We start from the raw sequence: 24897 nt of genomic DNA on the forward strand, positions 1-24897 counted from the left end.
CGTCCGTCCCTCTCTCTGTCCGTCCGTCCGTCCGTCCCTCTCTCTGTCCGTCCGTCCGTCCCTCTCTCTGTCCGTCCGTCCGTCCCTCTCTCTCTCTGTCCGTCCGTCCCTCTCTCTCTCTGTCCGTCCGTCCGTCCCTCTCTCTGTCCGTCCGTCCGTCCCTCTCTCTGTCCGTCCGTCCGTCCCTCTCTCTGTCCGTCCGTCCGTCCCTCCCTCTCTCTGTCCGTCCGTCCGTCCCTCTCTCTGTCCGTCCGTCCCTCTCTCTGTCCGTCCGTCCGTCCGTCCCTCTCTCTGTCCGTCCGTCCGTCCGTCCCTCTCTCTGTCCGTCCGTCCCTCTCTCTGTCCGTCCGTCCGTCCGTCCCTCTCTCTGTCCGTCCGTCCGTCCGTCCCTCTCTCTGTCCGTCCGTCCGTCCGTCCCTCTCTCTGTCCGTCCGTCCCTCTCTCTGTCCGTCCGTCCGTCCCTCTCTCTGTCCGTCCGTCCCTCTCTCTCTCTCTGTCCGTCCGTCCGTCCCTCTCTCTCTCTGTCCGTCTGTCCCTCTCTCGATCTCTCCCTCCCTCCTCCCGTCTCAGTTTTCATTAGCATTGTGGTTATGGCGTGTTTATATTTAATAAATCTTCATGGTGGTAAATGAGTGTTTTTTATTAGAGTGGGTTAATGGCTGGATGATAGCGCTCCAGAGAGCCATCACAGACTGTGTGTGTATCACCGGGCGGGACGGACAGGAGGAAAGGAAGGGAGGGACATAGGTCAAGTATGTGTTGATGCAAATCAGTGCAGCATTAGCCAAAAGATGTGCTAATGCTGTGCATGATCAGCCCCCGTCAGCTTAATAGAATAACGCTGCATGCCTCTGTGTTCCTCACTGTGTGGTGTAGGTGTACGTGTGTGTGTGCGTGTGTGTGTGTGTGTGCATATACTGTAACTAACTGAGTGGGTGTGACCAATGTGTATGCGTCTGAGTGTATGTCTATAAGTACGTGTGTGTCAACAGTCCACAAGTGCGTGCATGTGTGTATGCCTTGTGTGTGTGTCCTTGAGTGTGCGTGTGTGTGACTCATTACCAGTGGGCCGGGATGACAGAAGAAGGCTGGTTAACATCGTTAGGGAGCCCGGGCTGTCAAGCTAATCAACTATACGAGGCTTCCTGAGAGTTAGCAGGATGGGGAGAGAGGGAAGAGGGAGAAGAGGGGGACACACAGGAGGGGGTGGATAGATGGGGAACATGTGACAGCCCGTCACTGGCCTCTCTGGTGCACACTGGGCTCAGACGGTGTGTGTGTGTGTGTGTGTGTGTGTGTGTGTGTGTGTGTAGGACAGGAGTGGAGAAGAGAGACTTTTTTTGGAAAGTGAACCAGTCCTGTCCCTCACTAACCCCATGGGGTCTTGTAACACTGCCATTCAGCTGAGGCAGAAAGAGAGCAGTGGGAATACTAATAGTCAAGCAGAGAGAGAGAGAGAAGACAGAGAGAGAGCTGAGGGAGGGCTAGAGGAGGAGGGGATGGAAGGAGAGTGTGAAAGTGAGGGAGACGCTAATCTGACAGATGAGCAGGGTAATGAGTGACAGCATGTCTGGAATGAACACATCAGGGAGTCTCACAGGATTGACAGAGAAAGGATGGATTTACAACAGACCGGAGAGAGAGGAGAGAGCTGAGAGAGAGAGGAGAGCTGAGAGAGACGAGAGAGGAGAGAGCTGAGAGAGAGCTGAGAGAGCGAGGAGAGAGCGAGGAGAGAGCTGAGAGAGAGAGGAGAGTGAGAGGAGAGAGCTGAGAGAGAGAGGAGAGAGCTGAGAGAGCTGAGAGTGAGAGGAGAGTGAGAGGAGAGAGCTGAGAGAGAGAGGAGAGAGCTGAGAGAGAGAGGAGAGTGAGAGGAGAGCTGAGAGAGAGGAGAGAGCTGAGAGAGCTGAGAGTGAGAGGAGAGAGCTGAGAGAGGGGGGAGAGAGCTGAGAGGGGGGGAGAGCTGAGAGAGGGGGGAGAGAGCTGAGAGAGGGGGGGGGGAGCTGAGAGAGGGGGGAGAGAGCTGAGAGAGGGGGGAGAGAGCTGAGAGAGGGGGGGAGAGAGCTGAGAGGGGGGGGAGAGAGCTGAGAAAGGGGGGAGAGCTGAGAGAGGGGGGAGAGCTGAGAGAGAGAGAGGAGAGAGCTGAGAGAGAGAGAGAGGAGAGAGCTGAGAGAGCTGAGAGAGAGAGGAGAGAGCTGAGAGAGAGAGGAGAGAGCTGAGAGAGGGGGGAGAGAGCTGAGAGAGGGGGGAGAGAGCTGAGAGAGAGAGAGGAGAGAGCTGAGAGAGCTGACAGAGAGAGGAGAGAGCTGAGAGAGAGAGGAGAGAGCTGAGAGAGGGGGGAGAGAGCTGAGAGAGGGGGGAGAGAGCTGAGAGAGAGAGAGGAGAGAGCTGAGAGAGCTGACAGAGAGAGGAGAGAGCTGAGAGAGGGGGGAGTGATAGGAAGAGAGGGAGATCTGAGACGGTGGAAAGGGAGAGCAAAACAAAGAGTTAACCAATAAAAAGGAGAGAGACAGACAGAGAGATAACTGTTGCAGCCTCTCTCCTACTGAGAGGCAAATTGAAACACCTAGCTTGAAATGGACACTGACAGTCTTCTGTGAAAGCAATGTAATGAGGCACAGACCTGACTCACTGAGTTTCCTTAGATTAGCCTCCAGACTGTTCCAGGGACAGCTTCAACTTGAGTTAGGGTCAACATCAGCTCTAGTCTAGCACCTATCAAACAAGATAGGATCCTTCTTGCATAGAGTACAGTGGCCCAGTTCCAATACTGTTATAAATCCATCCTTCTTTCCTGGAGGTCACTGATCTAACACAGTTGGATATGTGAGAGCAAGGACTCCACACCATTACAGAGGCTTGGGCCAGTGGAGGCTGGTGGGAGGAGCTGTAGAAGGCCGGCTCATTGTAATGGCTAGAATGGAGTCAAACATGTGGTTTCCATATGTTTGATACGTTCCATTTTTATTCCATTCTAGCCATTACAATGAGCCTGTCCTTCTATAGCTCCACCCACCAGCCTATTTGTTCATGCAGGGATTTCCGGGGGAAACTGGAATAGCACACAAGGGGGCGCTAAAAACACACAAAAACATTGCTTTCCCAGAATACAAATAAAAATTGCACAAGTAATAGCGAACTCGTATAGAAGATGTTAGCTAAATGCTAACAAGCGAAAATGTACATAAACTAATTGCAGACAGGCAAATCCAGCGCATGAAGTTATACAAGCATAGCTAGTTGCTACCGAATGTCCTTTCAGTGAGTGTGGACATTTACAGGCGAAAGTGAATGAGAGCAAGTGCAAATAAACAAAGTAGTGATGCATGTTTTTCAGAGGGGAGAGCAGCATGTGAATACGGAGCAGAGGGAAGAGCAGCATGTGAACACGGAGCAGAGGGAAGAGCAGCATGTGAACACGGAGCAGAGGGGAGAGCAGCATGTGAACACGGAGCAGAGGGAAGAGCAGCATGTGAACACGGAGCAGAGGGAAGAGCAGCATGTGAACACGGAGCAGAGGGAAGAGCAGCATGTGAACACGGAGCAGAGGGAAGAGCAGCATGTGAACACGGAGCAGAGGGAAGAGCAGCATGTGAACACGGAGCAGAGGGGAGAGCAGCATGTGAACACGGAGCAGAGGGAAGAGCAGCATGTGAACACGGAGCAGAGGGGAGAGCAGCATGTGAACACGGAGCAGAGGGGAGAGCAGCATGTGAACACGGAGCAGAGGGGAGAGCAGCATGTGAACACGGAGCAGAGGGGAGAGCAGCATGTGAACACGGAGCAGAGGGGAGAGCAGCATGTGAACACGGAGCAGAGGGGAGAGCAGCATGTGAACACGGAGCAGAGGGGAGAGCAGCATGTGAACACGGAGCAGAGGGGAGAGCAGCATGTGAACACGGAGCAGAGGGAAGAGCAGCATGTGAACACGGAGCAGAGGGGAGAGCAGCATGTGAACACGGAGCAGAGGGGAGAGCAGCATGTGAACATGGAGCAGAGGGAAGAGCAGCATGTGAACACGGAGCAGAGGGGAGAGCAGCATGTGAACACGGAGCAGAGGGGAGAGCAAAAAACACTAGTCTGAAGCACAGGGACAGCTCCTGTTGTGCTGCTATGGACTGACCAGCTCCTGATGTGCTGCTATGGACTGACCAGCTCCTGATGTGCTGCTATGGACTGACCAGCTCCTGTTTTCTCCTGTTGTGCTGTTACAAACAAGAGACTGGCTCAACTGTTCTGGGGAACTACGGTAAGCTTCATAATGTAAAAGAATAAACTTTTAAAAAACTTGTTTTGACGGTATTGAAAAACCACCTGTGGCTTTTTCCAAATACCCGAGTATACCGCCAAGCCTCCCACTGCAGTGGTTCTTCCTTTAAAAGTTGCATCATACTGCAGCACAGCTTGCAGTGTGCTGCGTAATTGTATGGCACATTAGAGTGCATGACATAATGTTATTTTGTTGCCAATAACACTAGTTTGACCACCAGAGGGCGTCTTTGAGAAGGTAAGTTATTGAAATGACATGGCGCTGTAGGCCTAATAGTCCTGTTTACTGTAGCTGGTTTAGCGTAACTTACTTTTTGGCATAAAGGATACAGTATATCAATCAATCATTCAAGTCGTCCATGTCTTTAAATACAGTCAAGCATTTTAGATATAAAACGAAATAAAGGGTGCCTTGAATAATGAAACAATGAATAAACCGCAACATGTCGGCTAATGTGATTGAATTCACGAATGGGAAAGGGGGATACCTAGTCAGTTGTCCAATTGAATGTATTCAACTGAAATGTGTCTTCTGCATTTAACCCAACCCCTCAGAATCAGAAACGTGTGGGGGGCTGCCATACTCAAACAACGTCTTCGGCACCCGGGGAACAGTGGGTTAACTGCCTTGCTCAGAGGCAGAATGACAGATTTTTACCTCGTCAGCTCCTTTCGGTTACCGGTCCAACGCTCTAACCACCTGCTGCCCCTATGCATCTGACTGTTTTTAATATAGCTGTACTAGAGACTTTAACGTTTTTTTTGTTAGAACAGACTATATGGGATTGATAGGCTACTAATAATAAATTTTTTATAAAACTTCTAAAAGTATAAACTGCACAATAAGTACTATAATTTAATTTTAAATTATAGTACTTATTGTGCAGTTTATACTTTTAGAAATTGTATTAAAAATGTATTATTAGTAGCCTATGTAGGCCTTAGGTTCTAACGTTTCTGTTAGGAAAATATGGCGCTGTACAACGTGACAGGTCGGGAGTAGGCCTAGGCTACTAAGTGATTGCGAGTTGAGAGCAAAATAATTCTAACATTTCCACACCCTAATTGTAGGCTGACCAATATCCAAACGGAGATTAAGTGAAAATAAAAATCTGATTGATTTATCAAGACCAGTCCCCATACTTGCTGAAATAGTTGACCACACGCAGGTAGGCAATTGCTTCAAATACTATTATAACAATTGGATGACTTTGGGTGTTTCAGTAAGCAACAATTTGTCACCTTCATTAGCCTACTTTATTCTAATATTTATGTAATTCAGTGATACTTATTCTCATAGTAATTCGTTATGGGTCCATCCAGAAGTGGTTAGAAAACAGTGCATTTGGTGGGCTATGCAAAGAGATGGGAGTAGTGACATGCCTCGCAAACATTTAAAGTCTCTAAACTCGGCAAGAGTCTATTGTCCTGTCTGATAGCCCATCAAGGGTGGCTGGCTTCTTTTGTATTCTTAAAAAGATCTCCAGCACAGAGAAGTGTGTTTCTATTCCAACAAAAAAAGAGACTTGAATAATTAAACAATAAATAAACTGCAAAATGTCGGCTAAAGCAATTGAATTCAGGAATTCATTCAAAATATGTTAAACCTTTTTTTGTTAAGAAACTGACGATACAACAATACATTGATCTTCTCAGCAAGGTTTACCCATGGTTATGGAGCTGGGGGGAAGTGCAACTAAAATGTAGCTGAGATGTAGTTGAAATAAACATCTGTATTTTGAAAGAGTCTTTTTATCATTATTTTATTCACAAAAGCATAATAAAGATGTTGATGAACAAATAATATGTGTCTATGTGCGTGTTACATGGTCTTCTTCTAACAAACTAGAAACAAAATGGCGTCTTTTTTTAGTGTGCGCACGAGACAGAGGAAGAGCAATTCTTACACTATTGTTTTAAATTCAATCACTCTCTTCTTCTTCATCCTCATCATTCAGTTCATTTAAATGCAATTGTAATACATTTTGTCACTCCCACAGCAAAGATTTGTGAAATTGTTTTATCCGGCATTTTGCGGTTGCATGAGGTTTGGTGTTCACAGAATCCGTAGGATATTAAATAAATACTCAAATAGGCAACAGAAGCAGGAACAGCATTGGGCTGAGTGACTCACTCATTCCTGGCTTTCGTTCAAAATAAGTTATATTATAAGACACATTATTTCTTATTCTTTGAAATGGCGTTAGAAATGTAAAACTTAAGAGTACTTAAACATGGAATACATTGCAAGTTTGCCCCTTTTTGGCCATTAGGCTACACTTTACAATAGGACTCAACTCTGAATGACTACAGCAACTATCAGTAATTAAAACTGTGGCACAAATTGGGGGATTTTTCACACATAGCCGAGCAATTAGACTATCCTTTTGTAAATGAATGAAGGTGTGAATGTTTCAGTCAGTCTCTCTCCGGGACTAGAGTCCTGCATCAGGCAACAAAAACAAAAATCAGCTGGCAGCTATTGTGAAAGAATACTTGCGGATCTTGTTGATTTCTTCTATCGCTTCAAGAGGCCTACTGTCCACCTGGTAATTGTGTGGTTCCAAAGGATAAAGCGTCACCTTCAGATGGACGTGTGGTTTCAGAGAGAAGCCAGCTGTTATCCTGCGACCTGGCACGGTGGATACAGTGTCACCTTCAGATGGATGTGTGGTTTCAGAGAGAAGCCAGCTGTTAGCCTGCGACCAGGCACGGTGGATACAGTGTCACCTTCAGATGGATGTGTGGTTTCAGAGAGAAGCCAGCTGTTAGCCTGCGACCAGGCACGGTGGATACAGTGTCACCTTCAGATGGACGTGTGGTTTCAGAGAGAAGCCAGCTGTTAGCCTGCGACCAGGCACGGTGGATACAGTGTCACCTTCAGATGGATGTGTGGTTTCAGAGAGAAGCCAGCTGTTAGCCTGCGACCAGGCACGGTGGATACGGTGTCACCTTCAGATGGATGTCTGGTTTCAGAGAGAAGCCAGCTGTTAGCCTGCGACCAGGCACGGTGGATACAGTGTCACCTTCAGATGGATGTGTGGTTTCAGAGAGAAGCCAGCTGTTAGCCTGAGACCAGGCACGGTGGATACAGTGTCACCTTCAGATGGATACAGTGTCACCTTCAGATGGATGTGTGGTTTCAGAGAGAAGCCAGCTGTTAGCCTGCGACCAGGCACGGTGGATACAGTGTCACCTTCAGATGGACGTGTGGTTTCAGAGAGAAGCCAGCTGTTAGCCTGCGACCAGGCACGGTGGATACAGTGTCACCTTCAGATGGACGTGTGGTTTCAGAGAGAAGCCAGCTGTTAGCCAGCGACCAGGCACGGTGGATACAGTGTCACCTTCAGATGGACGTGTGGTTTCAGAGAGAAGCCAGCTGTTAGCCTGCGACCAGGCACGGCGGATACAGTGTCACCTTCAGATGGACGTGTGGTTTCAGAGAGAAGCCAGCTGTTAGCCTGAGACCAGGCACGGTGGATACAGTGTCACCTTCAGATGGATACAGTGTCACCTTCAGATGGATGTGTGGTTTCAGAGAGAAGCCAGCTGTTAGCCTGCGACCAGGCACGGTGGATACAGTGTCACCTTCAGATGGACGTGTGGTTTCAGAGAGAAGCCAGCTGTTAGCCTGCGACCAGGCACGGTGGATACAGTGTCACCTTCAGATGGACGTGTGGTTTCAGAGAGAAGCCAGCTGTTAGCCTGAGACCAGGCACGGTGGATACAGTGTCACCTTCAGATGGATGTGTGGTTTCAGAGAGAAGCCAGCTGTTAGCCTGAGACCAGGCACGGTGGATACAGTGTCACCTTCAGATGGATACAGTGTCACCTTCAGATGGATGTGTGGTTTCAGAGAGAAGCCAGCTGTTAGCCTGCGACCAGGCACGGTGGGTGACATCTTTTTCCTGCACAGCAATTTGAAGAAATCCTACTAAATAGGCCAAGTCTAAACTAATATATTCAATTGCCTAAATAAACAAGTATATTTCATAAATAAATGAAGTAGCTCAGGTCTTGAAAATATGGGCAACTCCCTATTTCATCCCACTCCTCTCCCTTGTAACTATTCCCCAGTTCGTTGCTGTAAATGAGAACATGTCCTCAGTCAACTTACCTGGTAAAATAACAGATAAATAAAAAAATAAAAAATACAAATCTTCGCTGGACTCTCTTTCATTCAGTTTCTTCTTCACATTAGCAAAGACGGACTCCGTGTTTCACAAACTCACATTCTATAGAGGGACTATCACTCTTTCACACTGTGGTAAAAGACCATTTGTTATTTAGAATGATTTATTTCTGTTTTTAGAGGGAAAGAAACCAAAAGCCCACTGTGCCAATTTTTTTTAAATCGTCAGTCTACATGTCAAGTGTGATTGCGCCATTGTATTTACCCAAGTTCTCTCTCAACTCCAGGACCACCCGCCTGATGCAGGACTCTAGAGCCAGAACCTCTCGGACTGAAACATTCACACCTCCATTAATTTAGGAAAAGACAGTCAATTTGTGCCACAGTTTAGACGAGCGATAGATCAGCGTTCTAACTCTTGTGATAGTGTGGTGCAATGACAGAATGACGCAGTTTACCACAATCTGCCACCATCTAGCACAAACGGTCGTGGCATAAAGATCAGAACGTTTAAAGGAAGAACCACTACATACATAACAGTTCATATATTTAGCTCAGATGTGAGTGATTTTCCTAAATAGTGTCACCAACTTCACCACACCATGTAAAAAGTGCTTTAATGTAGATTTTAGGTTTGCGGCCCCCACAAAGGACCGAAACTGGGAGACAAAGAGACAGAAGGTCTTCAGGGGCCTCAGGGGGCCAGACATCCCTCGTCCTCCCTCTCAAATCTGCCCGTTCTGGAGTAGAGATGAACTGACTAGGCCTTAATTACCTGACTTTGAAAGAAGAGTGTAGGAGTGAGCGGAGGAAGAAGGGAAAGGAGAGACCACAGAGTTGTACCAGCCATTTAGTGCTTTGGCCCCCGCAGAGCGCGCCACAAAACACACATCAAAGTCAACCCACACGCCTGTGGTGGCCCCTGGGCCGCTTTGATGAAGCTTACCGGCTGGAAGGGAGATGAACAATTGGGTCGTGTTCATTAGGCACCAAATGGAAGAAAACTGAGAGTCCAGCCAATTAGCTGAAATGCCAGTCCATTTCTGTAGCCAAGGAGGACAGCAATCATGTAATATGATAGTCAAGTGTCAGGTCAACGTCGGGAATTCAAAATCTAGCTGGATGTCTGGATTGCCATATCCCGGTGTTAATCATACGAATCCCATTCTCTCGCACGCACGCCCCACCATGGCCCCAAACATCAAACTTAACACACTTTCATACAAACCTTACCACATCCTCACCTACCACCCCACCCCACCTCCACATGCATACGTACTCACTCACTCTTACCAGCATGTCGGTGGCATGCAAGTAGTGCTTGCTGGCCATGCAGGCCTCCAGTCTCTGTGGGACCTGCTTGATACTCTCAATCTCGTCCAGCAGGTTGAGGACGTGTTTGTGCTCGATGCCTTCGATCCACAGCTTCCTCAGTTCATCCCTCTTGCAGTGGAGCAGCATCTTACAGGACAGCAGGTTCTCCTTCACCTGGGATACAATGGGCCATCACACAGGTCAGACACCAGGGTGTTCATCAGGCGAAACACTGAAAAAAATGGACTGAAACAGGGACAGTGTACTTGGACTGTTGTAAAACGTTTTGCTTCGGTGTGCGCTAATGAATCAACCCCACTCCCAGGGTCAGACAGGTGAGGCACCAGGGTTGTGTTCATTAGGCACCAAACTAAATAAAGTTGACTGAAGCAGGGAGGGACTAGTATTCAATAAGAAACACTCTGTTTCATCTCTGCTGCAAAGAGTTTTTAAACGTTTTCTGTTGTGTGCCCTAATGAATACGACCCATGGGTTCGTTCAGAGACAAGAGAGGCAAGCTTTTTTAATGTTCAGATAGAAATGTACTGCGCAGAACAGACGTGATAATTTGTCAGGTAGAATAGGGAGTTATGTCAGCTCTATTCATGACATTTCTATCTGGAACGTTCTGAATAGTTTCAGGGACACATGAACACTCTCTTTTCAGTTTCAAAGCTCAGTATCCTGCCTGAATCATTGGGCACTTAATGTGGCACAAAAGCACCATTACACACAAGTCTTAAGAAACCTTTCTAGGTTCTCTTTGTAACAGTATCACATACAGTTGAAGTCAGAAGTTTACATACAGCTTAGCCAAATACATTTAAAAACTCAGTTTTTCACAATTCCTGACATTTAATCCTAGTCAAAAATCCGTGCCTTAGGTCAGTTAAGATCACCACTTTATTTTAAGAATGTGAAATGTCAGAATAATAGTAGAGAAAATTATTTTTTCAGCTTCTATTTCTTTCATCACATTCCCAGTGGGTCAGAACTTTACATACACTCAATTAGTATTTGGTAGCATTGCCTTTAAATTGTTTAACTTGGGTCAAACGTTTTTGGAGGCCTTCCACAACAAGTTGGGTGAATTTTGGCCCATTCCTCCTGACAGAGCAGGTGTAACTAAGTCAGGTATTTTCAGTTCCGCCCACAAATTGTCTATAGGATTGAGGTCAGGGCTTTGTGATGGCCACTCTAATACCTTGACGTTGTTGTCCTTAAGCCATTGTGCCACAACTTTGGAAGTATGCTTGGGGTCATTGTCCATTTGGAAGACCCATTTGCGACCAAGCTTTAACTTCCTGACTGATGTCTTGAGATGTTGCCTCAATATATCCACATAATTTTCCAGCCTCATGATGCCATCTATTTTGTGAAGTGCACCAATCCCTCCTGCAGCAAAGCACCCCCCACAACATGATGCTGCCACCCCCGTGCTTCACGGTTGGGATGGTGTTCTACGCAGATGACACCATTCTGTATACATCTGGCCTTTCTTTGGACACTGTGTTAACTAACCTCCAAACGAGCTGCAATGCCATACAACACTCCTTCCGTGGCCTCCAACTGCTCTTAAACGCTTGTAAAAACAAAAATGCATGCTTTTCAACCGTTCGCTGCCCGCACCCGCCCGCCCGACTAGCATCACTACTGGACGATTCTGACTTAGAATATGTGGACAACTACAAATACCTAGGTGTCTGGCTAGACTGTAAACTCTCCTTCCAGACTCATATTAAGCATCTCCAATCCAAAATTAAATCTAGAATCGGCTTCCTATTTCGCAACAAAGTATCCTTCACTCATGCTGCCAAACATACCCTCGTAAAACTGACTATCCTACTGATCCTTGACTTCGGCGATGTCATTTACAAAATAGCCTCCAACACTCTACTCAGAAAACTGGATGCAGTCTATCACAGTGCCATCCGTTTTGTCACCAAAGCCCCTTATACCAGCCACCACTGCGACCTGTATGTTCTAGTCGGCTGGCCCTCGCTACATATTCGTCGCCAGACTCACTGGCTCCAGGTCATCTACAAGGCCTTATCTCAGCTCACTGGTCACAATAGCAACACCCACCCGTAGCACGCGCTCCAGCAGGTATATCTCACTGGTCGTCCCCAAAGCCAACACCTGCGTTAGCCGCCTTTCCTTACAGTTCTCTGCTGCCAATGACTGGAACGAATTACAAAAATCGCTGAAGCTGGAGACTTATATTTCCATCACTAACTTTAAACATCAGCTATCTGAGCAGCTAACCGAACGCTGCAGCTGTACATATTCCATCCGTAAATAGTCCACCCAATCTACCTACCTCATTCCCATATTGTTTTTATTTACTTTTCTGCTCTTTTGCACACCAGTATCTCTACTTGCACATCATCATCTGCTCATCTATCACCAGTGTTAATTTGCTAAACTGTAATTACTTCGCTACTATGGCCCATTTATTGCCTTACCTCCTCACGCCATTTGAACACAATGTATATAGACTTTATTTTTTTATATTGTGTTATTGACTGTACGCTTGTTAATTCCATGTGTAACTCGTTGTTTGTGTCACGCTGCTTTGCTTTATCTTGGCCAGGTCGCAGTTGTAAATGAGACCTTGTTCTCAACTAGCCTACCTGGTTAAATAAAGGTGAAATTAAAAATAAGAACTTCCGACTTCAACTGTACATCCAGAGACACAGACTGGAGAGATGGGAATGACATCACGCTGTTGTGGAACACTGGCGGGCTATCCCAGAGGCTCTAACAGTGACGCAGGTGTCAGAGCCACACACAGAAGAACTCTAAAGAAATCAGCCAAGCCCTCACACTGCCTGCTGCTAATGTCCTTGATGTACAACTCCCTGGGACCATCACTTTGCCTTCACACTGTTATTCACTGGCCATGCACATGTTCTGAATGTTTTATTGCAAATGTTTTTACTTTTTAACTCTGCATTGTGGGAAAGGGCTCGTAAGTAAGCATTTCACAGTAAAGTCTACACTTGATGTATTTGGCACATCATGTGACAAATTAAATTAGATTTGAAACATTGTGTGTGCGTTCCCTCTCACCCCTTTGATCTTGTTACGGGAGCTGGTGATTCTCTCGGTGATGCTCTGGTAGGTGCGGATGGCGGTGGTCAGCTCAGCGTAGTGTTGGACGATCTGCTCATCCAGGTCCCGGTCACACTTCTCAAACGCCTCCTCCAGGCGGCCCTTCTCCGTCTCTCTGTCCTGCTTGTCATCGCTGCTGGACAGGGTCCTACACAGACACAGGGGGCAGCAGGCCAAGGCCCATCAATTGTCTGTCAAGGTGTTACCTTGTGGTCCTTTTCGTAATCTTGTGTTGGCCTAACTTCTAGTTAACCATTTTTTCTCGTCACTAGATCTGGGTAAAATACAGGCAGCAAGTAGCCTAGTGGTTAGAGTGTTGGGCCAGTAAGCGAGAGGTCACTAGTTCAAATTCCTGAGTTGACAAGATGAAAAATATGTTGATGTGCCCTTGAGCAAAGCACTTAATCCTAATTGCTCCAGGGTCTCCGTTGATAATGACAGACCATGGCCGTGTCCCCACTCTCCGAGGATGTCTTGGGGAGTTGGGAAATACAACCCAAAAAAACATTTCCAATTCGCACATGAGTATTAATACACAATTGTACATGTGTGAAATAGGACAAATATAAGCACCCACCAAATTATTACTATTACATAGGCTATGTCAAATATTTCCAGTTAGGGGCCTAATTGGGCTGAGCTTGATTTCATTTTTCTGGTACAAAATGCAACCGATGGAGTAGTCCTAGAAGAGCAAACTCTGACCTAAATCAAGTGTGCACTTCAAATACTTCAAACACATTTGACCCAGGCACCTCTAGTAAATATAAGCATCCGTTTTACAATATGTTGCGATCTTCCAGAAGTCAGTCATTACCCTACTGCAGGCTATTCAACTATATTCTTACAGGGGCCAGATGTAAAAATAAAAATAAACTGTTAATTACAGGGGTACCGGACATTTTCCACATGCGATTATTCTTCAGAAGAACTGTATAAAAAAGCAATGCACACACACGAATAAATCACTTCTCTTCAAATTAAATGTTGCTAAAAGTAATTAGAAAAGAAGTGGATGGTGCTCAACCAATGTGAATCAAGGTGCAACCCAAAAAACATATAATTATTGAAAAGGAAAAAAGGCACAACACTCGCTCACCTAATAAAAGGTTCTTAGAAGTAACTCGGGTATTTTAGAATCTGAAAACTAAGCAACACAAAGATATGTCAAATCAAGTAATGCCAAATTCCAGTCTGTAGGAAGTATGCTGTGAATACATTTCCCTCAGTAATTAGTTGTTTTTTTTGTCACACTGCCTTGTTCTTAGTAGTTTTTTTTATACAAATCCTCTGTGCTTACAAAACGCCCATTGGCGATTTTAGCATGTAAATCTTGGTTGGGCAAACAAAAAACAAAAATGTTAGATGCATGCCATCAAAGCCACATTACAACACAACACTGCATTAATTGCACCATAACTGTGACAAACTGTTAGGGCCTACATAAAGCTGTCCCAACAGCAGAGCTTTCTTTTCAGCACCATGGAGTGAATCCTTACCACTGATACAGCTGGCTATCAGCGGAGCCTTGTCTGGCAGCGAAAAAATTCATTCAGCCTCATTTACTGCCTTTAAAAAAATGTTGCTGATATGGCTGACTTGCTTAAACAAATGTGGTTTCTAATGTCAATTGAGATGTACAAACTACGGCATAAGGGGATGACAAGCGGATAAGAGGCAATCCGTAATTTCGATTAAGACATTAATGAGAGAGCTAGGACGGATGTAGTCAATATAACAATTTGTTTAGCACTTTGAAATTGAAATGTACAGTGACAGAATCCAGAACATGGGCCTTTCTTACAGTGTTCTCCCTGTACACCAAGACAAACCCGTAGGATAAATAAACAGGGCATATTAGCAGACAATGAAAGCTCTCTTACAATATTCAATGATTACATGTAACGAGTCATTGTGAGCATCAGAAAGGGAAAGGTGTATGTGTTCCTGAGAGTCGTAGCGTACGTGTTCCTGGGAGTAGTAGCGTACGCGTTCCTGAGATAAGTAGCGTACGCGTTCCTGAGAGTCGTAGCGTACGCGTTCCTGAGAGTCGTAGCGTACGCGTTCCTGAGAGTCGTAGCGTACGCGTTCCTGAGAGTCGTAGCGTACGTGTTCCTGAGAGTCGTAGCGTACGTGTTCCTGAGAGTCGTAGCGTACGTGTTCCTGAGAGTCGTAGCGTACGCGTTCCTGAGAGTCGTAGCGTACGCGTTCCTGAGAGTCGTAGCGTATGGGTTCCTGAGAGTCGTAGCGTACGCGTTCCTGAGAGTCGTAGCGTACGTGTTCCTGAGAGTCGTAGCGTACGTGTTCCTGAGAGTAGTAGCGTACGTGTTCCTGAGAGTAGTAGCGTACGTGTTCCTGAGAGTCGTAGCGTACGTGTTCCTGAGAGTCGTAGCGTACGTGTTCCTGAGAGTCGTAGCGTACGTGTTCCTGAGAGTCGTAGCGTACGTGTTCCTGAGAGTCGTAGCGTACGTGTTCCTGAGAGTAGTAGCGTACGTGTTCCTGAGAGTCGTAGCGTACGTGTTCCTGAGAGTCGTAGCGTACGCGTTCCTGAGAGTCGTAGCGTACGTGTTCCTGAGAGTCGTAGCGTACGTGTTCCTGAGAGTAGTAGCGTACGTGTTCCTGAGAGTCGTAGCGTACGTGTTCCTGAGAGTCGTAGCGTACGTGTTCCTGAGAGTCGTAGCGTACGCGTTCCTGAGAGTCGTAGCGTACGCGTTCCTGAGAGTCGTAGCGTACGTGTTCCTGAGAGTAGTAGCGTACGTGTTCCTGAGAGTAGTAGCGTACGTGTTCCTGAGAGTCGTAGCGTACGTGTTCCTGAGAGTCGTAGCGTACGTGTTCCTGAGAGTCGTAGCGTACGTGTTCCTGAGAGTAGTAGCGTACGCGTTCCTGAGAGTAGTAGCGTACGTGTTCCTGAGAGTAGTAGCGTACGTGTTCCTGAGAGTCGTAGCGTACGTGTTCCTGAGTCGTAGCGTACGTGTTCCTGAGTCGTAGCGTACGTGTTCCTGAGAGTCGTAGCTTTCAGCAATGGGTTCATAATATTTTGTAGCTTAAACCACTCAAACGCTGGAGTCAAATTCATATGAAGAAACAAATGTAATAAAATCAACATGCCAAACAGGCTCTAGAAACCACACTAGACAACCACAATAGTGTTGGTCATTTTGGCTCTGAATGTTGGATTTTGGCAGAGATTTTGTTGCAGATATTTGATTAATGTTTAGGAATTGATGAAAGGTCCAGTCTTAAATAATAAACGGGCTGGATCTGGCTGACAGGCGACCAGTTGAATAGCCCTGTCCTACAGTAAAGAATAATCAAACAAAATTGGCGTAACATAAAAGTGCCAGGTTTTATATCCTGAAAACCATGCCAGTCTTGTATGTCATAGACCCAGGGGATGGGACAATGTTGAGTAACAGACTTGACAACACTTTGTTTTAGCCCTGTATTTCATCAAACTCCAAACCACACATAAAATAAGGGGAGAGGTAAAAATCTCCCTCAAGAGCTCATTAAAGCCTCCTCGCTCTTCACACACAGCTGAAAGCCGGAAGGGGGAGAAGATTCTCAACGGCCTCCCCCTAGAGTGGCTTGAGATGCCTACTTGACACAAGTCAGAGCTGAAACACAAAGCAAGTTCTCGTCCATTCTCTGTTAATGTACTATAACTAGTTATTTACCATGCCGTCATGTCCAACCTAACTAGTTAACATACTTCATATAACCTCATCTAAACTTAGCGATCCTGACTTCTTAGCTCTGACATGCACCATCACCCTTGACTAATTCAAACACTAGATTTACACTAGCCGTGGAATTGCGTGGAAACACACAGTAAACGGCATGTCATGACATAAACAACACTGTTCAAGCCAAGACCAACCCATGATGATCATGGCACCCTGTCAGCGAAGGGCAGCAAAGCAGGCTATAAATGGGTGCTGATGCTGAATAACAAGTACGCATTGCATATTTGGTCTTAGCTAGCTAATACGTTATCTTGTCTCTGTTCATAACTCAGTGTCTGAACCAAGTCGCGAGCTTGTTGTATGAGCAGGGGAGGTCAGCTGTCAAAAGCGTGACAGTTAGCTAGCTAAGAGTCAGCTAACGTTAGCTAGCAAGTGGCTTATTCCTCACGCCTTCCTTGTGACTATTGAAGAAGAGTGTTATTTGACTCACAATGATGATAAACACTGCTAAATTATGCGAACAGGTCGCGATGACAAACATTAGCTAGCGTAGCTGACTAACATTTCCTCAAAACTCACTTGACATAAAACTAGCTAGCTAACAGATAGGAAGCTAACAACAGGATGTTTCTCCTTGTCCACGGCCTGAAATGACAGGCCTAGTTAATGAAAACAGTAGTGCCCACTGGTGTCTTATGTCGACAGGATAATTCAACCGTCAATTTGAGTGAGCTTACCTTATAACGGAGATAAGTAAGCCTGAAGGATCTTTGCTTTTGCTAACAGCACTCCGGTATCTTCCTGTATCAGCTGCCATTTTTCCAGCTACTGCACCCAAACAGAATGCCAACCTACCAATGAGAGACGAGGAAAATTGTTCCAACTTTGGTAGTGTGGCTGAGAAAGCTGGGAGTTGTAGTCCAAAATCTGTCTAGATTTGTTGATGTTGTTCTTTGTAGTTTTTTTTATACAAATCCCCTGTCCTTACAAAACGCCCATTGGCGATTTTAGCATGTAAATCTTGGTGGGGCAAACAAAAAACAAAAATGTTCGATGCATGCCATCGAAGCCACATTACAACACAACACTGCATTAATTGCACTATAACTGTGACAAACTGTTAGGGCCTACATAAAGCTGTCCCAACGGCAGAGCGTTCTTTTCAGCACCATGGAGTGAATCCTGACCACTGATACAGCTGGCTATCAGCGGAGCCTTGTCTGGCAGCGAAAAAATGAATTCAGCCTCATTTACTGCCTTTAAAAAAACGTTGCTGATATGGCTGACTTGCTTAAACAAATGTGGTTTCTAATGACAATTGAGATGTACAAACTATGGCATAAGGGGATGACAAGCGGATAAGAGACAATCCGTCATTTTGATTAAGACATTAATGAGAGAGCTAGGATGGATGTAGTCAATATAACAATTTGTTTAGCACTTTTGAAATTGAAATGTACAGTGACAGAATCCAGAACATGGGCCTTTCTTACAGTGTTCTCCCTGTACACCAAGACAAAACCGTGGGATAAATAAACAGGGCATATTAGCAGACAATGAAGGCTCTTACAATATTCAGTGATTATTTTTCTCTAAAACAGGCTATAGGCTGCATGTGCACCAGCAAGTCAGAACAGTAGGCTCAGTTATGAGGGGCAAAGGGACCAAATTATTAGGGTGAGGCAAATGAGCTTACTTTCTTAGCTACAGTATACATATCTCCCTGGCATATTACATCATTTATGCAGCAACATACAATACATTTTTGGACTCACCTTGTTCCGCTGTACTCACTTGAACAGGAAGGTGGTGCGGTGGTCTTTCTTGTCAAAGCTTGTCATCAAGCTTTGTCATCAAAGTATGGCATTCTCTGGATTTTTTGGTGCTTTCAAGACAACTGGGAACAAGGTCGAATCATGACGTGAGTGATCTTCAGGTTGGAGATCTAGAAAGAGGCCGAGTTCCCGACATGGAATTCTGAGTTTGATGATTGTTCAAATCGTATTTTCCCAGTCGGAGATCGTTTTCTTCCCAGTTCCCAGTTGTCTTGATATCACTGAAGTCTGAGATTTCCCAGTTCCGAGTTACCAGTTGTTTTGAACGTGGCAGAAGACATGCTGGATTGACAGCATGGCCAATGTAGTCAACCTTTTCTGGCCCATGGTGTTGAATGTTAATCCTTTTAAGCTTGGAAAAGCTTGGAAAAGAGACCCTTAAACCCAGACTTGGACCACATACCCACTCCACTCAATAGCAGGTTAGTTATGGCTTCGCAACACTTGCAGTTAGTCACTGATTCCTTCCAAATCACTCATTGTCGAATTATTGATTTCCAACTTGTTGTGTAATGTTTATGTCCAATGGCCGAGGATCACCGATACATTTTATCTGTCATTTCTCTTCATATGACAAGGATTAAAAAGGATTTGCCAGTTCATTGTCAACGTGATTCATGATGACTGCTTGTCTAGCTTTCTAGCTAAGATTTTGAAAGTTATGATGTTGACATGATCAGTCCAATCAAAGCTACGGTAGATATAATGTGATTTGACTTAATTTTATCTGTGGCCAATGACCTTGAGGCTTCTTGGATGGACACTTCTAATGTAACTCTATGGCAGCACCCAAGGGGCATTTATCATACTACTGATCTATTGCAAATGTCTTTCATTGGTGTGCTTGTTTCTGCAAGAACACTTCTGATATCCCACAAGAACTCTTATGTTGTATTGCATGCTTCTTATTGTGCTTGCTTCAGCAAGAACACTACTGATATCTTGCAAAATGTATTGAAGAAAATCTAAACGCAATTACAGTAAAAGTACTGATGCACACCCTTTGATTTACAGTCTAGCCCTCACGGTAGGCTACAGTGGAAAAGAGAGCCAGGGGGAACGAAAAAGGAAAAGAGAGATAGTGTGCGCATGCATGCATGAGCATGTGAGAGAGAGAGTGTGTGAGTGTGTGTTAATGGCATTCTGTTTTTAGGACATATAGCTCCACGTTTTCCGGAACTGCTCCTCTGTATCTCTGACAATCTCGAAACAAACCGAATGGGAGAAGGCATTGATTTTGGTGGGGAAGGGGTCGATCCAACAGGCCCAGTGCTGATTGATGTGCGTGTGGACAGCAGAGATAACATTGTGGGAGATCTTTGCGTTCCCTCCAAAATAGAAACAATCACTGTGTCATGCAGGGACACTTTCTCTTTGATGGGCGCGTGCTTCTAACTTCCTTGGGCCAAGTTCAATTTCAAGTTCTTATCACCCTCCCCTCCCTGCAGCCAATGTCCCATTTTACGTGTCTCGGGCTAATCTACTGCTCTCTCTCCAATGACATGGCACCAAGGTCATTTGTCAGCAGATTCTGTAGATGTACACTAAATGATTGCTGTGTGACTGACATCTGTAGGTGTAAAGGACAACAGCAGTCAGCCTGGCTCCTGTCATTTCTGTATATTAACGTCTCACTGCTGTTAAAACTGGAGCATTTTTGGACAGTTCACACCAGGGTTTAAGAATGATAATTTTGTGTGATATTGCATTTAATATTTTAAACCAGTTTTTAGGTCTGAGACCATTATTTCAGATTAAGGAGGAAGCACAGTAGCTGCAACTTCTATTTAAACTCACTAATACAGTACAGGTGAAACAGGAGAAAGGCGTGATTTTTGTTGTTGTTGTAATATCTAAATTCAATGTTTTCCCACACCATCTACAAATCTCACATCTGGAGACAATATGTGAGATGTGATACAGGTGTAGGATCACCCTGTTGCAGGATAACTTGTACTGTATTTAAAAGGCTTCTGAAGTTTCTAATTTCCACTTTGAAATTTCTGTCTTGATTTTCCCTAATGGAAAATGTCAGTTAATTATAATCTGGTTAGGCGAGGTGCTGGCTAGCGGAGTATAGTCTATACACTGATGAAGACAGCTTGGCTGTCAAAACGTTAGTATTAAATTATTGCATCTGAACTCCAAGAGTGTGTGGTCTCCTTTTGTTTTTCATTAATTATAATCCACATAATAATTCACATTTCCTGTTCCTGCAGGATTATTTTCCTGCTGTAGCAAACTGGCTCAAATGAAGATCCTACATCTGTATCTGTTTGTATAGAGGAGTAAAATGTTGTTTCCAAGGTAACGACATATGTGTGTGTATTACATAGCCTACTGTAGAATAGACAATGTGACTTTTTTTCTTTCTGTCACATCATTTCAATGTAAACCTGGTAATGTAATTTTTTTAAATTAGGTTTAATCCTCCACACACACAGCAATTGGCCAGTGATACCTACAGTAGTGTAGATTTTTCAGTGTACCATTTCTAGTGTTGATTCAGGAGTTAAATTAGCTCTGTAAGTGTTCAATTAACACTCATTGGTGTAAATAAAGAACACTATTATTGGTGTTAATAACCGCTAGCACGTTCAACAGGATGCAAAATTTTAGAACTTTTAGATAGAAATATGCTATGTAGAACAAACATGCCTCTCTTGACATGAAGGATAGGGAATCACGTCAGCTCTATTCAAGGCATTTCTATCTGCAACGTTCAACAATGTTTGGAAACTGAACGTGGACTTGAGTTGAACCAAAACCACGCCCATCAATGTAATATTTCCCAGCATACTCTATTGCAGGTTGATTTTTATAATTGTTTGTTTCAATATTTATGTTTTTGCATGTACATTGATTGACATGTGTTTTTCTAAACTAATCCAATCTGTTACTTGGACTTATTGCATCAGTTTTTGAAATGGTTGTTCCAGTTTCAATGCTTTAGGTAGTCTTATATTTTAGTCTTCCAAACCCTGGCAGTCAATCTAAATGCAAGTTGCGGGTGAATAAAAATGGTTGGATATCGCAAACTCTGGCAGGATTCCAATAGGAATTACACATCACTTTGCAAGCCAGCAAAATGTGACTGAGCCAACTCCCCGTGCTTACCTTGGAGAGAGAGGGACCGGGCAGGCACCATGTTATGCCGTGAGGCGCACGGTGTCCCCGGTGAGCAGGCATAGCCCGATGCGGTACATAGCAGCGCCTCGTATCGACCGGGCTAGAGTGGGCATCGAGCGAGGTGCCATGAAGCCGGCTCAACGCATCTGGTCTCCAGTGCGTCTCCTCGAGCCGGGGTACATGGCACCAGCCCTACGTATGGTGTCCCCGGTTCGCCAACACAGCCCAGTGCGGCCTATTCCATCTCGCCGCACTGGCTTGGCTACGGGGAGCATTCAGCCAGGTAGGGTTGGACAGGTTCGGTGCTCAAGACCTGCAGTGCGCCTCCATGGTCCGGTCTGTCCGGTACCACCTCCCCGCACCAGCCCTCCGGTGGCAGCCCCCCGCACCAGGCTGTCTCTCCGTCTTCTCCCTACAGGTGCTTCCACCTGTCCAATGCTGCCAGTGCCTTCCTTCTCTCCAGCGCTGTCAGAGTCTCCCGTCTGCCCTGAGCTGCCAGAATCTCCCGTCTGTCCTGAGCCGCCAGAATCTCCCGTCTGTCCTGAGCCGCCAGAGCTGCCCGTCTGTCCAGCGCCGCCTGAGCTGCCCGTCTGTCCAGCGCCGCCTGAGCTGCCCGTCTGTCCAGCGCCGCCTGAGCTGCCCGTCTGTCCAGCGCCGCCTGAGCTGCCCGTCTGTCCAGCGCCGCCTGAGCTGCCCGTCTGTCCAGCGCTGCCTGGGCTGCCCGTCTGTCCTGAGCCGCCAGAGCTGCCCGTCTGTCCAGCGCCGCCTGGGCTGCCCGTCTGTCCTGAGCCGCCAGAGCTGTCTGTCAATCAGGAGCCGCCAGAGCCGTCCGCCAGTCAGGAGCCGCCAGAGCCGCCCGCCAGTCAGGAGCTGCCAGCTGCCCTTCGGTCCGGAGCTGCCCTTCGGTCAAGAGCTGCCCTTCGGTCCGGAGCTGCCCCTCGGTCCTGAGTTGCCCCTCGGTCCGGGGCTGCCCCTCGGTCCGGGGCTGCCCCTCAGTCTGGAGCTGCCCCTCAGTCCAGAGGTGTCCCTCAGTCCTGTGAGCCCATTTATTGGGGTTCCCAGGCCAAGGTCGGCGGCGAGGATCGCCGCTCGTAAGAGGCCACGGGGGCAGTTAAGGAGGCAGACAAAAACTGTGGTGAAGTGGAGTCCACGTCCCGCGCCAGAGCCGCCACCGCGGACAGACGCCCACCCAGACCCTCCCCTATAGGTTCAGGTTTTTCGGCCGGAGTCCGCACCTTTGGGGGAGGGTACTGTCACGTTCTGACCTTTATTTCCTTTGTTTTGTTTTTATTTAGTATGGTCAGGGCGTGAGTTGGGGTGGGCAGTCTATGTGTGTTTTCTATGTTGGGGTTTTGAGTTCGGCCTGGTATGGTTCTCAATCAGAGGCAGCTGTCAATCGTTGTCCCTGATTGAGAATCATACTTAGGTAGCCTGGGTTTCACTTTTGGTTGGTGGGTGTTTGTTTTCCGTGTTAGTGTTTGTCGCCACACGGTACTGTTTTGGTTTCGTTCGTTTCACGTTTATTGTTTTTGTATTTTGTAGTGTTCAGTTTATGTCTTTAAATAAACATTATGGACACTTACCACGCTGCATATTGGTCCTCCGATCCTTCTCGCTTCTCCTTGTCAGAAGAGGAGGACGACAGCCGTTACACTTGCAGGCCTGATGTGGCCTGTAAAACCATGAGTTTCAGGCCACTGTATTCGGGTAAAACTAGGCCCTCAAAATAAAGCATATTGTATTGTCTTTAACAATTTTATTTCAATGATAACATATTCGCTTAGGATCTCACTTGGTAAATGCCATAGGACTGAAAATGAATGAATGCCACAACCATGTCTCTGTCACTTACAAATTCCGTCTTGGGTGGTAACTCTACAATTCACTCGAAAGGCAAGGCACACTGGGAAATATGCAAATACGGCTTTACACTAAGAAGAGTGTTAATTTAACACTGGAGAATTTGCTGTGCACCAACCCCCCAACTGTACAACATTCCAGAAGAAAACCCCCACTTTCACCACAAGGACTGTAAGTAACCCAACCATGTATATCATAGCATCAGCAATACAGATAACTATACTGTTCAGCCTCTTTATAATGACGTTCTCACAAGGCTACCTATCGGATCATGGTTGCAGTCAGTTGTTCAATCCAATATGTATACAATATGTCTCTTGGATGTCTAACCATGTGCTCCCGAGGGCATTGCTGCCCAGGGTAAATGTTTATTATGTAATATGTTCACACAAAGCCACTGTCTGGAGATAAGATAATATCAACAGGGGAAATGTTTCTCTCACTGTTGGCTTCATTTAAAACATTTAAAAACCTATTATCCAGAGAAATAGAAACACATGGGGATTGTCTGTGTGTGTATGTGTGTGTTTAGTTTTACTATCTTTGTGGGGACCAGAACTCCTCACAAGGATAGTAAAAACAAGGGAAATTCAGACAAGTGGGGATATTTTGCTGGTCCCCACAAGGAAAAATACTATTTTAGGGGGTAGGCTTCCAATTAGGGTTAGGGTTAGAATTAGAGTTAGGCGTTAGGTTTAGTTTAAAAAATATATATATTTTACCTTTATTTAACTAGGCAAGTCAAGTTAAGAACAAATTCTTATTTTCAATGACGGCCTAGGAACACTGGGTTAAACTGCCTTGTTCAGGGGCAGAACGACAGATTTGTACCTTGTCAGCTCGGGGATTCGATCTTGCAATCTTTCGGTTACTCGTCCAACACTCTAACCACTAGGCTACCTGCCCGCGGCAGTTAGGGGTTAGGGGTTAGGTTTAGAGTTAGGGGTGATGGGTTTGGTTTAGAATCAGAGTTAGGGGTTAGGTTTAGGGTTAGGTGTGAAGGGTTAGGGTTAGGGGTTAGGGAAAATAGGATTTTGAATGGGAATCAATTGTTTGGTCCCCACAGGGACAGTAAAACAAATGTGTGTGTGTGTGTGTCTGCCTCTAGATCACACAGCTGTGAAAGGTTGTGCTTTGCTGCTGTCTGCTTAACAAAAGTAAAAAACGATTTAGTAAACAAAAAGGTCTGCGAAAATGTTATCCCCTATTTTTTCATTATCCCTGGTTTAATACCCGACAAAACCATATGCTCCAAATATTGTAAAAACATTACTACGAACCCACATATGCACCGATTGCCTTGCTGCGCTCTCATTGAAAGTTATATGCGTAGGCCTAGTAGTCCATATGGAATTCACCTCTGTGTTTTGCTATAAAGCTGAGGGATGGGGTTTGGGGCTGGTGAAATGTTACCACTGTCAAATTCAAAGTTGGACCTAGATTATAGGGGCAATGACTGATTGTCCATGCATCATTGACAGATTTCAACATATTTTGAATTTGTACATTGTTTGTTTACAAAGATTCAAATGACCACAAAAACATAGACAATTTAATAAAA

At 45.7% G+C, this 24897-nt stretch overlaps 1 protein-coding gene across 1 annotated transcript in view; it reads right to left on the bottom strand.

The window, feature by feature from the left end:
• The window catches only part of LOC129845257 (exocyst complex component 4-like), a 104496-nt gene extending 87117 nt beyond the window's left edge, over positions 1 to 17379 (bottom strand). Inside the window, exons 1-3 of the mRNA XM_055913130.1 lie at positions 17250 to 17379; positions 12785 to 12974; positions 9692 to 9886 (exon numbers count right to left, since the gene is read on the bottom strand). Coding sequence (XP_055769105.1) covers positions 9692 to 9886; positions 12785 to 12974; positions 17250 to 17329 — 465 coding nt within the window. The 5' untranslated portion in view covers positions 17330 to 17379. The remainder of the gene's footprint in view (positions 1 to 9691; positions 9887 to 12784; positions 12975 to 17249) is intronic.
• Between the last annotated feature and the right edge of the window lie 7518 nt (positions 17380 to 24897).

The sequence above is a fragment of the Salvelinus fontinalis genome, unplaced genomic scaffold (assembly GCF_029448725.1).
Source record: "Salvelinus fontinalis isolate EN_2023a unplaced genomic scaffold, ASM2944872v1 scaffold_0257, whole genome shotgun sequence".
Classification (NCBI taxonomy): Eukaryota; Metazoa; Chordata; class Actinopteri; order Salmoniformes; family Salmonidae; genus Salvelinus; species Salvelinus fontinalis.